Source organism: Danio rerio, chromosome 25 (genome assembly GCF_052040795.2).
Source record: "Danio rerio strain M-AB ecotype USA chromosome 25, GRCz13ab, whole genome shotgun sequence".
NCBI classification, from domain to species: domain Eukaryota; kingdom Metazoa; phylum Chordata; class Actinopteri; order Cypriniformes; family Danionidae; genus Danio; species Danio rerio.
In genome coordinates this window covers 23,424,238-23,441,470 of record NC_141045.1, presented here as the reverse complement: position 1 = coordinate 23,441,470, position 17,233 = coordinate 23,424,238, and the positions used below count along the sequence as shown (strand labels likewise).

General features: G+C 34.8%; 1 protein-coding gene across 3 annotated transcripts in view; it reads right to left on the bottom strand.

Annotated features, from left to right (window-relative positions):
• Positions 1–8,791: 8,791 nt before the first annotated feature.
• gse1a (Gse1 coiled-coil protein a) overlaps positions 8,792–17,233 on the bottom strand; it is an 87,747-nt gene continuing 79,305 nt past the window's right edge. For 2 of the 3 annotated variants that reach the window (XM_087312255.1, XM_087312256.1), the window contains exon 16: positions 8,792–13,783. In XM_087312255.1, the coding sequence (XP_087168381.1) occupies positions 13,646–13,783 (138 nt within the window). In that variant the 3' untranslated portion in view covers positions 8,792–13,645. The remainder of the gene's footprint in view (positions 13,784–17,233) is intronic. The other variant, XR_015526472.1, reaches the window with a different exon arrangement.

The window sequence follows — 17,233 nt, the reverse complement described above, 5'->3', positions numbered from 1 at the left end:
ACTGGGTTTTCGTCTTGCGTTGGCTCACATCTGGTCTCATCTAGAGTCTCATCATCAAAAAGTTGCGCGTGAACACACCAAACAGGTGACAGCTGACTGTACGCCGCCTCAGTTTTCGTTCTCACACTTTGATTTGTTGCTAAATAACCAATTAGGGGTGTGTTTCCCAAAACCATAGTTAGCCAACTAAGGTCACAAGTTTCGTTGTTACAAGTTACGTCGTTGTTTGGGAAATGCACCCCAGAGTGCTCTCTGCAGTCAACAACCAATTTAACCTGCTGAATTGGGCGACATGTAGAACACACCAAACAAATTAGCCAAACACATTGACACTTAATTAAAATATATATATATATATATATATATATATATATATTAAAGATCCCGAGAGTTATGGGACAATAATTTTCTTTCTCACCAGATTTTATTTCAGCCAACATAAAATGGCCTATACAGTTAGATCAATAGTCTCGAATGCAATTCCTGGAGGCACGCAACTATTCATGGTAAAGCTCCAACCACCTCCAACTCACACCTGCTTAACAGTCATTTTGAACACTTTGATTAGATGGATTAGGTGTGTTTGATTAGAGTTCGAGAAAAACTGGGCAGACTTTCGGCCCTTCAGGAATCGAGTTTGAGACCTATGAGTTAGATCTTCAGTGAATGATGACTTGAAAACTAACATTTTGCTTAAAGAAGTAGGCTGTAATCCAAGACACGTACAATTTTATGAAATTCATCAAAAATTAATTAAACATGCTCATTCTTTATACTGTACTGAACAGAGGTGCTAGAATGTTGTTCAAATTCCCACTCTTTCAGTGCTACATGAAAGTCATACACATTTGGAAATGACATGAGGGTGACATTATGTTCAGGTGTAGTTACTTTTCTTTTTCTTTATTTTTTTTTGGACACTTGTACAGCCAGATTTTTCCATCACAGGAGGTTTTGTTTTGGAGCTGTGGATCAGAAAGGACCTGAATGACCTGCTGAACCAGCTGAAGGTGGCCTTCAGACAAAATGACTGAACGCAAACAATTATGAAGATCATGTTTTTAGATGACAAACTGCTGCAGGGGACAAACTGGAGAACAGGCATCTACAGAGCAATGTAAAGCAGGCGTGCTTTTTACCTTCATTAGCAAAAATATAGTAAACGGATAATGATAGCAGGTCACATGTGTTTATTTTGAGAGTGCACGAGCACTTGATAGATTTTTTTTATTCAGTAAATTGAATTACCTAAAAAAAAAACTAATTTTTTTTTTTTTAACAAACTGCATTTTGCCTTCTGCCTGCAATTAGCATATGATTTAGTATGTTGTTAGCATGATGGAGTACGATGTTGGCTTTAAGCAGTATCTTATAGTGTTTAAACCACATAAATAATGTGTTTTAAATGTCAGGTTTTAACCCTTTGCTTGCATCTAGTTATGTTTTAAAATTGTGCTAGCATAATACTCTTGAATTAATGTTTTAAGTATGACCATAACAAGGTTTCCCTGCTGAAAAATCCAGCTTAAACCAGCTTAAGTTGGTTAGCTGTTTTTAGTTGGTCGACCAGACTGGTTTTAAAAACAGGCTGGTCGACCAGCTAAAACCCGCCAACCAACCTAGGCTGGTTTAAGCAGTTTTTTCAGCAGGTTTGTTGTTGGTTAACATTTTAAAGCACTAGCAAAATGTTGATAAAACTATAATGCTGCTAGCATGTTTGTAGCATTTTGTTAATTTGTTTTTAACATGGTTTGCATATATATTTTCAAAATGAATTAGCATGTCTTAGTGTTTTTAGCACGGATGAGCTAAATTTTTGACAAAATAGCATATTCTGTTAGAACAAATTATACTGTTAACATGTTTTGTTACCATCTTGCTAACAAGAAATAGCATGAAGTAAGATGGAGTTAGCTTGTTTCCTTCTGTAATTGTACCATGTTGGTGTTTAAGTAGTGTCTTATAGCATTTAAAGTTTTGAAACTTCATATTATAACCTCTTGCTAGCATTTAGATAACGTTTTAGAATTGTGTCAGCATTATATTAATCTTGAATTAATGTTTTTAGTATGATCCTAACAATGTTGTCATTGGTTAACATTTTAAAACACTAGTAAAAATTAATTAAGGCCGACACGCAGTAGGTAGTGCTGTCACCTCACAGCAAGAAGGTCGCTGGGTAGCTAGTCCGAACCTCGGCTCAGTTGGCGTTTCTGTGTGGAATTTGCATGTTCTCGCTGCGTTTGCATGGGTTTCCTCTGGATGCTTTGTTTCTCCCCACAGTCCAAAGACATGCGGTACAGGTGAATTGGGTAGTCTAAATTGTCCTTAGTGTATGAGTGTGTGTATGTGTGTGTGTGGATGTTTCCCAGAGATGGGTTGCGGCTGGAAGGGCATCCGCTGAGTAAAAACTTGCTGGATAAGTTGGCTGTTCACTCCGCTGTGGTGACCCCGGATTAATAAAGGGACTAAGCCGACAAGAAAATTAATGAATGAATAAAATGAATGAACATGCTGCTAGCATGTATGTAGCATTTTGTTACTTTGTTTTTAACATGGCTAGCATACTTTTTATATGAATTGTCTTGGTGTTTTTGGCATAAATTAGCGTCATTGTCAACTAATCAGCATACTGACTTTCTGCTAGCACAAATTATGCTATTAACATGTTTCTAGCATGTTTTATTATATGTATAGGCCTAACATGTTTTTTGACGTTACCATCCTTATAACAGGAATTAGCAGGAAGTAAGAAGCAGTTAGTTTGCATCATTCTGTAATTTTAATAATGTAAAAAATACAGTTTTTTAATAAACTACTTTTTGCTTTCCGATTACTAACATGAATCAGCATGTTGTTAGCATGACAGAGTATATTGACATTTAAGTAGTATTGTAAAGCATTTAACCCACAGATAATTTTTAAATGTCATGTTGTAACCTCTTGCTAGCATTTAGTTAATGTGTTAGAATTGTGTGAGCATATTAATTAATCTTTAATGAATATTTTGGTATTCTCCTAATAAGGTTTGTCACTGGTTAACTCTTTTGGTTAACACTCGTACAATGAATTACTATGCTGCTATCATATTTGTAGCATCTTAATTTTTTTCACATGGTTAGCATATTTTAAAAAACAAATTACCATGTCCTGGTGTTTTAGCATGAATTACCACCATTATTGACAAATTATCATATTGATATTCTGATATGCAAATTATGTTTTTAACATGTTTTTAGAATGTTTTATCATATATCCAACAGGATTTTGATGCTATGATGCTAAAAGGAATTAGCATGAAGTAAGATACAGTTAGAATGTTTTTAGCTTTTAATTAACATGTTGTTAGCATGAAGATGTGATTTAGCTGATTTGTTTTATTATGTCTGCCTAGCATGTTTTAACATGTTGTTAACACGTTTTATCATGTTAACTGTGTTGTTAGCATGACATAGTATGTTGTTAATGTGTTTGTAACATGTTTAACATATGACCAGAATGAATTAACATGTTTCCTACCATTTTTCTTTTTAGAATTAGAACCATTACTTGTACGTATAGGTGAATTCATGTGACATGTTTAAAATTTTGTTAACACTTAAAATGTTTCTACAGTGTTTTATAATATTTAACATGTTTTATCATCATGTTTCTTACAGGTTGAGCATGTTTTAAGAGGAATTAGCAAGGATTAGTATGCTGTTAGAATGTGTTAATCATATTGTTAACATGAATTAACATGTTGCTACTAAGTAGATGCATTTTGCTAGCATGTTTTTTTCATCATTGTCTCAGCATGTAGCTATCATAATTAGCATGTTGTTTATGTGCTTGTAACATATTTAACATAATTTTACCAGAATTAATTACATATTGCAAAAAAATTGTCTGACATGTTTCTAGCATAAATTAGCACCATTGTTATATTAGCATTTTGGCAAGAACTAAAATTACATTCTGAGCAAATTTGTTGATATGTTTGTAGTGTGTTTTATCATGTTTAACATGTTGCTATTATAAGTAGCATGTTGTTCATGTGTTTGTAACATATTTACATATTACCAAAATGAATTAACGTTGAATTAATTAGCATGTCCTGGGGTCTCATGTATCAAAGCTGCATATGCACAAAAACTTTGCAAACGCCAGGTTTCACGCTCACGTTTGGATTTACTAACAATGAAATGAGTGTGGGAATGTCCTCTGGTCCACGCCAACTTCATGCCTGGCGTATGTGCCGTTCTTGTGTGTGTTTGTTTATTTTCATTGGCGACTTCTAGAGGATGTTGTGTTACATTGCACACTACAAAGTGTCTTTGAGCCATGCAGTGGCTGCTGTATGAGACAGGGTCATCCGCATGTCTAGCAGGTATATAAGATTTCCATACCATGAAGTTGACTAGCCAAACATTAAAGCGCAACTTGCAGCGGTCGCCAGTTTCCCAATGTAAACGGAGCGATCTACACTGTTAACCCTTACTGTAGATTATGCAGTAAATAACTGTAAAATAGCCAGTGTTTTGCTGTAATAAAAAGAAACAGTATTTTACTGTAAAAGGAGCAGGATTTGTATGAAATTTTGTAGTGCAAAGAATAAATTACAGTAATTTACTTTATGTACACATTACAGATAGTTACTGTGATAATAAATGGTAAATTTTTTACCATTTACAAAGTAAATCTTTGTTTACTTTTCTATAATTATTATAATTAGCATAGTTTAGCCTATAGTTAAGCTTTTAAATTGCACTTTAAGCTGAATATTAGTATTTTGCTAAATAAAAATGTGTTATTTAAAAAATATCTTAAACCGCACGTACATACATTTTTGCAGAGACTCAATGAATTTGTTTGAAAAACTTCAAATGAAGTAGGTAAAAATGGCATTAACAGTATAGTATAAAGACTTTCCTAAATAAATGTTTTAATCAGGTTATTTGTTTTTTTATTATTATTATTATTACTACAGGTTTGGAACAACATGAGGATCAGATTATTTATTTATTTGCTTTGGATGAAGTTTTTATATTTTTATAGTTTTTATTCAATGATATGTGCATGATTGTGATAAATGTAGGCAATTCCTTTGAAAATATGCTAGGTACATGGGATGTCGAACTCCTGAAGGGCTGCAGCCCAGCAGAATTTAGTTCCAGTCCTGCTTCAACACACTACCTTTAGATTTAGTTTGATCAGGTGTGTTTAATTAGTATAACTGCACTGTTACTCTGTAGATTGTGCAGTAAATAACTGTAAAATAGCCAGTGTTTTGCTGTAGTAAAAGGAAACATTTATTATTTATTAACACATATTATTTTACTGTGAAAGGAGTAGACTTTGTATGAAATTGTGTAGTGCAAAAAATAAATTAAAGTAATTTACTTTATGTGCTCACTACAGAAAGCAACTGACAATAAATAGCAAATTACTGTTCAATCATTACTGTCCCATCTTCTCTGACAGTTTATGTTGCTATTTATAGAGACGTGCATTTTAAAGGCAGAAAATAATGATTTAGGCATCACCACACACTCCCACAGTCTGTCTTATTCTAAACACAAAGGTGTTAGAAAGAGTTTTCAGAAAATGCTGGCCCTTTAAGGGAGCAAGGTGTTTGATTTGTTTACTGCTGAGTGTGCTCTATTCTCTGTCCATCAATTCAGATGTAGAGTCGGATATGTTTTAGGCTTTAAATAAAAATCTACAATGAGTAAGTAAAATGTGTTCAAATGTTTTTGAGGGTTTCTAAAATAAGGCTGTGTTTTAAGTTATATTGTTGTTATCTTGAACTGTGTACTTGAAAGCTACATTGTTAGCTAGTTAGCCTCTCCTCATATAACTTCTTACATTACTTTTGTTTAAGAATATGTATTTATTGCATATTGCACACTGCCATAATGTACAGATGCTAACAGTTGTATGTATTTTTCTGGCAACTAAGCCAAAATTAAATTCCATCATCTCAGTAAGGGAACATGTGCACATCATCACAGGGAATCACAAAAACATGATACACATAGCCATCCACACACAAAAGCTCCACTGTCCGGTCCCAGGTTGTGAGTTTGTTTCTAAGTATTTTTCAGAGTAGTGTTTCCACCTATGAATTTTTATTACAAACAATAAAAAAAGTTTGTTGTCATGAGATAATTATAACAATAAAAGATTGGATCCTTTGGTTTTTTGGTGTTGCCAACTTTATTTTTATTTTTTATAATTATTTTAAACTTTTTATTGAGATTTGACACAGTTTTTAATTATTTAAAACTTTAAAATTTAAAATAATTATGTTGTGTTTTTTGCTGTTCATTTGCTGATCTACCTTCCTGCAGATTTTAGTTGCTATTCATATCAAACACACCTAAACCAATTAATTAGGACCTGAACATCACTTGATAATTACAGGCAGGTGTGTTTGATATGGGTAGCAACTGAAATCTGCAGGAAGGTAGATATCCAGGAACAGGATTGAGCACCCCAGCTATATACCATGGGGGTCAAACTCCAAGTTCCTGGAGGACTGCAGCGCAGCAGAGTTTAGTTCCCACCCTGCTTCAACATTACCTGTAGATTTCTAACAAGCCTTAATTAGTTTGATCAGGTGTGTTTAATTAGCGTTACAGCTTAAAGTCCCGGTCACACTGCACTTTTCTCCCTGTAGACTTCCATTCATACGCATGTGGGTACTGCAGACCTGGAATGATAGCTCATGTGACAAATTTCATAATTCGCAGCATTGGAAAGATCAAGCGTGGAGAACGCTGACATGCAAAATTACATCATGTGATTGCTTGATACCAATCAAAGATCAAAACATGACCTCTCTGGCTTGCTTTTTCAATCTCTAATTATTTTGTTTAATTCCACTACTCGCTTTGTTTAATTCCACTTCGCAGTGCAGTATGACAGAATTTTGCATGCTCAAACGTTAAAGTGACCGCAGCCTTACTGTGCAGACCTGTAATATGCAAGACAATATTTATATCTGCTGATTTCTTAATTTTGTTATACGTTTTCTGTTATTTATTTGGTGCCAAAACAATAAAATAAATTTGTCTGAAAAATGTTATGCCTTCTATTTTTTAATAACAGCTAAGAATACTAATTAATTTTAGTAACACTACAATAACTATATATGACATACTATTAATTTGTATGCAGTATAATGCTGTGATTTGTAACACTACAATACAGTAATTAACTGTACACAGTTTCCAGTTAGTTACCACTGCTGCTCTATTACAGTAATTAACTGGCAACACTGTTGCCAGCTACTCACTGTATCGGTTCAGTTACAGTAAATAACTGGCAACACTGTTGCCAGCCACTCACTGTAATGGTTCAGTTACAGTAATTAACTGGCAACACCGTTGCCAGTTACTTACTGTAACCGAACTTTTACAGTGAGTGGCTGGCAACAGTGTTGCCAGTGTTCTACTGTAAAAAACCCCGGTAAGGTCTAACAGTGTAATTTGCATACGTGAATTAGAAACATTTACATTCAATAAATGTGCAAATAAAATATGATGCACACACTTATTAATGATTCCTACTTGTCTTCCTCGTTATGAAGAGTAGGCAAAATCTGATAAGTAGCGGGGAAAAAAATTAGAATGGGTTCATCAGACACTTGATTCAAACCGAGTTCATGCTCGAACTTGTCAAAACATGTTACCATGTGCTTTACAAGCTACGCCACTCATGCTGTTAAAGACACTACAAAATTTTATACGGGGAAGGAGGCACGGAGGGGTTTTGCGCTCGTGCATGTTGCGCTCAGTTTCATGTTCATTCGGATGTACAAAGAGAATATGCGTGGTATTCCGCATACGCAGTGTTTTATACATCTGAATATTTTACTGCATGTGCACATTCACAGCTTTGTGTGTTCACAATGTTTTAGTATGATTTCAACGCAAGTCTTCGTACATGAGGCCCCCTATGTTTCTAGTATGAATTCTCACTATTGTTGAAAAATTAGCTTATTGACAATTATCACATGAATATTGACCATGTTTCTATATTCTATGCTAAGAGCAGTTAGCATGAACTGTGATGACATTAGCATGTGTCTGGTATATTGTTAACATGTTGTCATGTTGCAATCAGGAACATGCATCTTGTTTCACCATGTCTAGCCTGTTTTACCCTGTTTAATATGTTGTTAGCATGTTGCTATCAGAAGTAGCATGTTGTTCATAAGTTTGTAACATATTACCAGAATTAATTAACATGTTGAATTTATGACAAGCACATTGCATTTATGCTTGGCATTTATGACAAGCATATTGATCATGTTTCTATATTTTATGCTAAAAGCATTTAGCACGAATTACGATGACAATACAATATTCTCTAGCATATTGTTAGCATGATTTATCATGATGCAACCAGAAACATGCTGTTTGTTTCATTGTCTAGCATGATGAAACAACCTAGCATGTTATTAATGTTTATCTAACATGTTTTATCCTGTTAAATGCGTTGCTAGCATGACGTAGCATGTTGTTAGAGTGTTTGTAACATATTTAAAATATGAGCATAATAAACATGATGCTAAACATCTTTGTAACATGCCCTTTTAAAAAACTAGCATGTTGCTAACATGGATGAATATGTTTTTAATACATTGCTATTATGTTTCTTACAATTAACAAGCAGCTAGCATGAATTAGCTACAGCATACAAATTCAGATCAATCTGAACGTTTTTTAATCAATTTATTTAAGATGATTTAATAAACTTTTACATCTTAGAACAATGGGGCAATTAAAGCAGAGAATCAAGTCAGTTAAATATCAAGTTGTTTATTTTGCTGCATTGTAAATCATAGGCTCAAGGAACAATTGAAAGGTCATGTTATTCTTGCAAATAATATCCCTTTTTTCTTGAGAGTTCTTGTAGACAAAATATGGCAAGAAATACATTTTCAAACATTACTCTTTTATCAGAATGTACACAATATATCCATAAATAAGTACTCCTACCTTCAACAAATAATATATTAACTTGCATTTCAATCCACTAAAAATACAACTAAAAGCATTTCACAAATATTTCCTCCCATGTTTTTTTTTTTTTTTTTGTCATAAATGTAATGGCTGTTCTGTTTACTTTTTTATTTCCTAACAGATTTCCATCCATTCTTGTTTTAAAACAGTATTCAATATTAAATGAGTACCTATAGGGTGGATTTTTAAAGGTGCGTTTAAATGACACCAACGTACTAAATATGAAAAATTTGCACTATTTTGTGTGCAGGTAAAATGCTATTGTGTAAATGAACAGCCGAAAAAAAAATCTGTTTTTAGTTGCTGTGTCTTTAAGAAACACTCCACTTTTTTTGTAAAAATGCTAATTTTACAGCTCCCCTAGAGTTAAACCGTTGAGTTTTAAATTTTTAAAAATCCATTCAGTTGATCTTTGCGTCTGGCAGAACACTTTTAGCTTAGCATAAATCATTGAATCAGATTAGACTATTATCATCTCGTTCAAAATTTATAAAAAGTTTTATAAATTACCAATTTAAAGCTTGACTCTTCTGTGACGAGATGCTAATAATAGTCTAATTTATTTCAATAATATATATGCTAAGCTAAGTGCCACACCAGATTTGGAGATTGACAGAACAGGTCTAAAAATGGTAAAACTCAACAGTTTTACTCTGCGTGACTTGTTAAATGAGGCTTTTTTCCAAAAAAGTGGGAATGTTCCTTTATTTCAAAACCATCCCAGTTTATTAAAGGTGCATTTTAATGACATCAATGTACTAAAAATGAAACATTTGCACTAGTTTGAGTGCAGAAAATGCCATAAATGAACAGCCAAATAAATACAAATCTTTTTGTTTTCAGTTGCTACACTGAAAAAAAATATTCAGAGATGATTCCTTGGATTTACTCAATTTTTTTTACGTTAAGTGGTTGTAAACAGTTTATTTGTGTTGAATTTAAACAAATTAAGTTGAACATCATTAAACTTAATTTGTTTGTTTAAATTCAACACAAATAAATTGTTTGCAACAGTTCTGCATGCAACACTTTTTTCAGTAGTCTCAAAAATGAAATATGTTTTTAAGAAACACGCCACTTTTTTGTAAACACTAATTTTACATCTCCCCTAGAGTTAAACCATTAGTTTTCCCATTTTTCATTCTATTCAGTTGATCTCTGCGTCTGGCAGAACACTTTTAGCTTAGCTTGACATAAATCATTGAATCAGATTAGACCATTAACATCTTATTCAAAATATTTAAAAGGTTTTTATAAATCTCCTATTTAAAGCTAGACTCTTCTGAGCGAGATGCTAATTGTCTAATTTATTTCAATAATATATATGCTAAGATAAGCGCTCTCACCAGACTCAGAAATTGGCTTGACAAATTCAAATATGGTAAAACTCAACAGTTTTACTGTTCCTTTACTTCAGAACCATTCCAGTTTATTAAAGGTACATTTATTAAAGGTACAGGACACCATTGTACTAAAAATGAAACATTTGCACTAATTTGCGTACAGGTAAAATACTATTGTGTTAATAAACAGCTGAACAAAGAAAAATGTTTTTATTTTTAGTTGCTGTGCGAACATAGTCTCAAAAAGAAAAAAAATGTCTTTAAGAAACACTTCAAGTTTTTGTAAACAGACAAATTTTACTTAGAGTTAAACCGTTGAGGTTTACCATTTTTTAATCAATTCAGCCGATCTCTGAGTCTTTTAGCCTAGCTTAGCTTAGCATAGATCATTGAATCGGATTAAATCGATAGCATCTCCCTCAAAATTTTAAATAATTTTATTTCTATTTTAAGCTAGACTCTATTTAAAGCTAGCTAGAGCAAGGCGCTAATGGTCTAATCTGATTCAATGATTTATGCCAAGCTAAGGCCTTTCCCCAGACTAGGGCAGTTCAATATGTGTTCATCAGCATTCTTGCATCCTTGTGTAACGTCATTATCAACCGCCAAAATTCAGTGAAGGTTTTCAGCTGTGTTGTTGATATTTAGGATGCGTGGATGCAGACTTCTGAATAAAGGAGGTGGAAAGCACAGCGTTTTATATGGATTTATGATTAAAGTTCAGAGATAAAACTTTTTTTTTAATCTGTATCCCTAAATGAGACGCTGAAAGTAAACATTAACAGAAAAAATTTAATAAAGGCATAAACACAATAAGGGCGTTTATTTGCTGAAATTCATATTAAAATTAGTTTCATTATGAATTCTGCAAAGTATATTTGTAGGTTTGAGTGCATGTTATATAGATTGAAAAGGGGAAAACAGTAAGTCATTGTATGAATGCTTTAATGTTTAAATCATTTTCAGTTATAAACGCATGAAGGTCATGTGACCATCAGGAAGAACGCAGCATCTCATTTCTCACACGTTCTCTATTTTCGTGTTTTCACGAGTTTATTCTTCCGAGGTAACCTGGCAAGAATGGTCTCCACAAGAACGCAAGTACGTTCTTGGAATTGAGAAACAGCCCAGGAGATTGGCTAAATGGACTAAAAAACTGTGAGACTATTTTCCAAAAAAGTGGGCCTGTTCCTTTATTACACCCCAACCTTTCGTTTAATAAAAATTCAACATGTGAAATGTGGTATCGCTGCAGTACAAAACGTGGCACTAAAATCTGCAGAAAGTGTACCTAAATGTACCTACATTCTTATGGCAGCGAGATTGAAAATTAGATTATATTGGCCAAGTTATGACTTTATAATTACTTTCTTAATTTTAATAAGTTATATTAAGTTATAGCACCGGTGCTCAACCCTGTTCCTGGAGATCTTCCTTCCTGCAGATTTCAGCTCCAACCCTGATAAAACACACCTGAACCAATTAATTAGGAGCTAAACACCAGTTGATAATTACAGGCAGATGTGTTCGATATGGGTGGCAACTAAAACCTGCAGGAAGGTCGATTTCCAGGAACAGGGTTGGTCACCCCTGAGTTATAGGGTCAATTTCATATGAGGAGATTCATTCATCTTCCTTCGGCTTAGTCTGTTATTCATCAGGGGTCGCCAGGGTGGAATGAACCACCAACTAATCTAGCATATGTTTTACGTGGCAGATGCCCTTCCAGCCGCAACCCAGTACTGGGAAACAACCATACACACTATCATACACGCATACTCATACAATACAGCCAATTTACCACATGTTTTTGGACTGTGGGGGAAACTGGAGCACTCTGAGGACACCCACGTGAACATGGAGAACATGCAAACTCCACACAGAAACGCCAACTGGTCCAGCTGGGACTCGAACAAGCAACCTTCTTGCTGTAGCTCATAAGATCCTCGAGCCCAGGGCTTCCTCTGATTGCAGGGCAAAGGGGGAGTTTGAGCTCAGGTAGGTCTCGAGAACTCCGCTGCTGTAGTAGCTAATGAACAGATAGTGATTGCTCTAAAGACATAACTACTTACTAGAAGCATGTCTATGGTGCTGATTTGGATTAGTCAATTAACTTAAGTTGCATGTTATTGGATTGTGGGAGGAAACCCGGGAACCTGGGGGAAACCCACGTGAGCATGGGGAGAACGTGTAAACTCCACACAGAAACGTTGGCTGGTTTGGTTAGGACTAGAACCAGTGACGTTTTGCTGTAAGGTGGTAGTGTTAACCACTAGTCCAACATGCCACCCATCTCAGAAAGGAGAAGGAGTAGCGGAAGGGGAGATTCTGAAAGACGAAGATGGCTTGATACTTAGGGTATTTATATTGACTAAGGAATAATCTGATTGGTGAATCGTAAATTGAATAATGCATGACCAGCTGTGTTCAATCATAAGCATGTGATCCTCTCGAAATTAGTTAATAAATAAACGTCAGTTATCCATATTAGTATGGAAAGTTGGCGGTTTATTCCGTTGTGGCAACCCCTGATGAACAAATGGACTAAGCTGAAGGAAAATTAATTAATGAATATTAATATCCAATATTCATGCTGATTTTTAATTGCATATTATAATTTTTAAAGTCTTTCGAAAAGTTATAATAAAGCCATACCCATGTTTGATTGGTTAATTTTACCCTCCATTTTCAAACAGCCATGCGATGTTCAGTAATAAATATGGCATTAAAAGATTTCAATTGAAATAACTGATGGGGAAATACAGCAATTTTCATGACATTCTTCAAACACAAAAAGAAGTTTCACCAACATTTCTCTCATTCTGACCAGCAGTACCCTACATTATCCCTGCGAAACGCCTTAAAATTTTTATATTCCAAATTACAGTCCTTTTTTAATAATTAATAAATCATAAAAACATACAAAATGTGACGGTATTGTACACAACAATTTTTCTTCTCTTTTAAAAACGGTATAAATATTCCACATGAGCTCCATTTTGTAGGATAGATCACTTTTAAGTGCATTTCCAGCTCCAGCTTGGTTTTCTGCACCTCTTGGCATTGGTCCTGTCAGAACGAGTCTGTTTGTCAAGTAATGGAGGTTTACTGTCTAAATGCCTGCTTTTGTTCTGGTTTATAGTGGTTGGACTTGTAGTGCAATGAGTCACAGTGACATTGGCACTCTTTCTTCATCAATTGCCAAATCTGAAATCACACCTGTAGTCTTCATGAGAGCCACTTTGAGCGTCCTCTTCTTTTCTTGGTGTCTCTTTAAGCGAGTGTGAAGGGTCACCTTGGCGAAGGCCCCTTGTAGTATCCTCTGTGCCAGTGCAACAGTGGCAAAGCCAAACATTTCTTGAAGTGCTCCAGTTCGGCCTGCATACGATCTCGCTTTAGTGCCAAATTGTGCTTCTGTGCCAACAGGTCCTAATTATCAGGGAAAGAAAGTAAACAAATGCATATTTTATACTCGTTATTATATGATGCCGTATAAACATCTAATAGACATCTAAACATAGATTGGCTAAAACAAGGCTAAATCAGTGAACATCTCATAAACTTCCAAGAATCGTCCAAAACTAGACTAGTCATCAAATAGACAGGAATGAATATCTACACATGTGAAGTCTGTCTCATCTGTGTATTTGATGACTAGTCTAGTTTTGGGCTGTTTGTATATATATATATATATATATATTAGTGCTGTCAAAATTAGTGTGTTAACGCATGCGAATAATTTGAAATAATTAACGCGTTAAAAGAAAAATGTAAGCAACTAATGCAGTTGCAGGTTTTTTTTATTTCCTGTTGGGGTTAATGTGTTTAATATGCAAAGAAATGTGGATAAGACCAAGGAAGCACTTTTTAAATGCAAGATTCAGTATAAAACAATTAATGTCGCATCACCAGGCTCTCCAGAGTTTCTTGCAATTTCGGGTGTTTCATTTTTAACTTTCTACTTCTGTTTTAATGTAATTTGATACCGCATGGCAAACGGAAAGAAAAACCTCCGCATTTCGTGACTCAGTGGTCCTTTAAGGTAGTCAAAAATCGCTGCTTACATGGTAGACTCTTAATAAGAGTATTATCTTAATCATATTAAATTGGAGTATTGGTGTCTCATGTAAATGTACTCAGAAAGTGTAAGAAAGTGTAAGCCCTCCATGTTTCATTACTTTTGACGTGTTTCCTCTTTAAACACAACGAAAGTGTCTGCTTCCCGTTGTTGTGTCAGAATCCTTGTGAAACACAGCCATAGTTTAGAATGCTTAGTTTAAGCAAATTTGATGAACGTGATCATGTGTGTTGAATCTGAAGGGAATCGCTGCGGCTGTGCCTTGTCATAGCGCGCTTTGTGTGTGTGTGTGTATGTATGTGTGTGGCCTGTGCACAGTGCACTGACCCTTACAGGGGCAGGTGCTCAACACGATCACAAAGTTAAGAGCAAGTACCTCCTGAGAGAGGCATCTCAGCCAACAAGGGCAGAGGGGCAGTGGCTCTAGCCACCGGGCCACCTCCCTGTGCACGACCCTGGTCTGTGTGTGTGTTTGTGTGTGTGTGTGTGTGTGTGTGTGTGTGTGTGTGTGTGTGTGCGTGAGTGCGCGCGCGAGCGTTTCTTAGCAACAAACCTGCCTAAACGTCGTTGTCCGTAGCCACTAAATCAAAAAGTTAAAAATTGCCGTGAGATTACGTTGCACTCTCAGCTCACATCAATCAAAAGAAAAGGTCCACATTGTCCCCTGATGATGTCAACAGACTGGACTGTCTTAGCAACTGGATGAATGTAAAGGAGGACAGAGCAAAATTGTTTCTACTTTTTAATCAAGGTTCTCAACTCACAGCAATACAACTTTTCAATGAGTACATTTGTTTGTACTTAATACTTTATTATTATTATTATTATTATTATTATTAGAATTTTCCATTTTTCATATCTGCAATGCCTGTATTTTGGCATTTTTTTGCAGTCCACTTCGAAATAGATTAGAATAGATTTTTCTTTATTGGCATTGATTGTTTTGAAATTCAAATGGCATTAACATGCCTGTGTTTTTATTTCTGTAATAAATATGGCTGTCAAGCCAGGATCTTGATGATTTATTGTGGGTTTGTTGTTCACATAAAGAAATCTGTGTTACAAGTTAAACAAAAATTTAAATAAACAATTATATTTTACATTTTAATAGTTTTTGTCTTGCGTTTACATTCATTTTACAATTGAATAGCCAAAGTTACAAGTTTTACTCTTTTAAATGTGATAAATTGCGATTTATTTTAAAAAGTGTGATTAATTAGTTAATTTTTTAATCGATTGAAAGCACTAATATATATATATATATATATATATATATATATATATATATATATATATATATATATATATATATATATATATGTGTATATATATATATATATATATATATATGTATATATATATATATATATATATATATATATATATATATATATATATATATATATATATATATATATTAGATTTCCACTGACAGTCTAAATTTATCCTTGTTTCAGCCAAGATGTCTACTGTACTGTATGTTTAGATGTCTATTAATGAAAAAATTGCTTGATGGGTCTAGTCTTACACTTTCATTACGATTTCCATGTCAGTGCAAATGACTCAATATGTCTTTGCCTGAATTCTGTGAAGTGGAAATCTTTTGAAATTTATTTATTCTGAAGCAAAGAAGACTGACTTTGGAGTGGCCTAGTCAAAGTCCTGATCTGAATTCAATTGAGATACTGTGGCATGACCTTAAAAAGGCAATTCATGCTCAAAACCCTTCAATGAGTGGGCCAAAATTCATCCACAGTACTGTAACAGTGTATCTATATGCTTTAATGAAAATGCTTGATTGGGGCAATGAGGTGGTTTTCACGCACAGAGCGAGACCCCCTTAAAGGGATTTACATGTTAAGTCAATGCAAAGATGCGAATAGACATCCTGTGGCATGACACATGAGAATGACGTGATTCGCGCAAATGAGGCAATGCGAATGACACGATTCGTCGGAATGAAGCACCGCAAGTTGAACATTTTTCGTGTTTGCACGGACATTCGCGCTGCGTTAACAAGCTTTCTCTTGTAGGGCCGTGACTATGATGTAGCGCCTAGTGTTGGTGTCCTGAGGGGAAATCTTCTTATCAACACCGGACAACAGTTGGAAGCACCGCAGAAAGCCTCCATCATCCAGGATTAGTTTTTGGAGGAGTTGATAAACTCACTAAGCTGGGTGCAACTCAGAAAAAATCTAGTGCCCTCAGACATGGCAGAGAACGCATATTTAATATTATTTAGCCTTCCTAAAGTACATAAACACAGCTGTTCTCTCAATAAAATCCACATTAGCCATTTAGCAACAAAGCTAGAGTCACCGGGCAGACATAAGCCCTGCTCGTGATGCGAATCCATGTCTATTGTGTGAATTTGTGAATTTGAATTTGACGTGCGAATGTAGCGAATTTGATGTGTGAATGAAACGAGTAAACTCAAATTGTTCATGCGCCTATTTATGTGAAAATAGCGGAATTTATTCTCACGTTCTGCGTTTGGTGTAAACACAGTATGAATGTGCAGATAAATCTGTACCAGCTCTCCTACGTGACTGTCCAGTGTATTTAGGTGGCAAGTTTTGTTTTGTTTAGTGACTCCTGTGAAATGAGAAATAAATCAGAGTTTTGGAATTATGTTCACCTGTGTCTTGTTTGGTTTCTCGTTAACCCCTTAATTTCTGTAGTCTTTTTTTGCCTAGCTTTATCAAAGTTATTGTGTTTATAGCCCTGCTCACACTGAGATGTCAGCCATGATTTGGTCAAATGAGACATATTTAGGGATCAAATTCGCGCGTCACTTCACA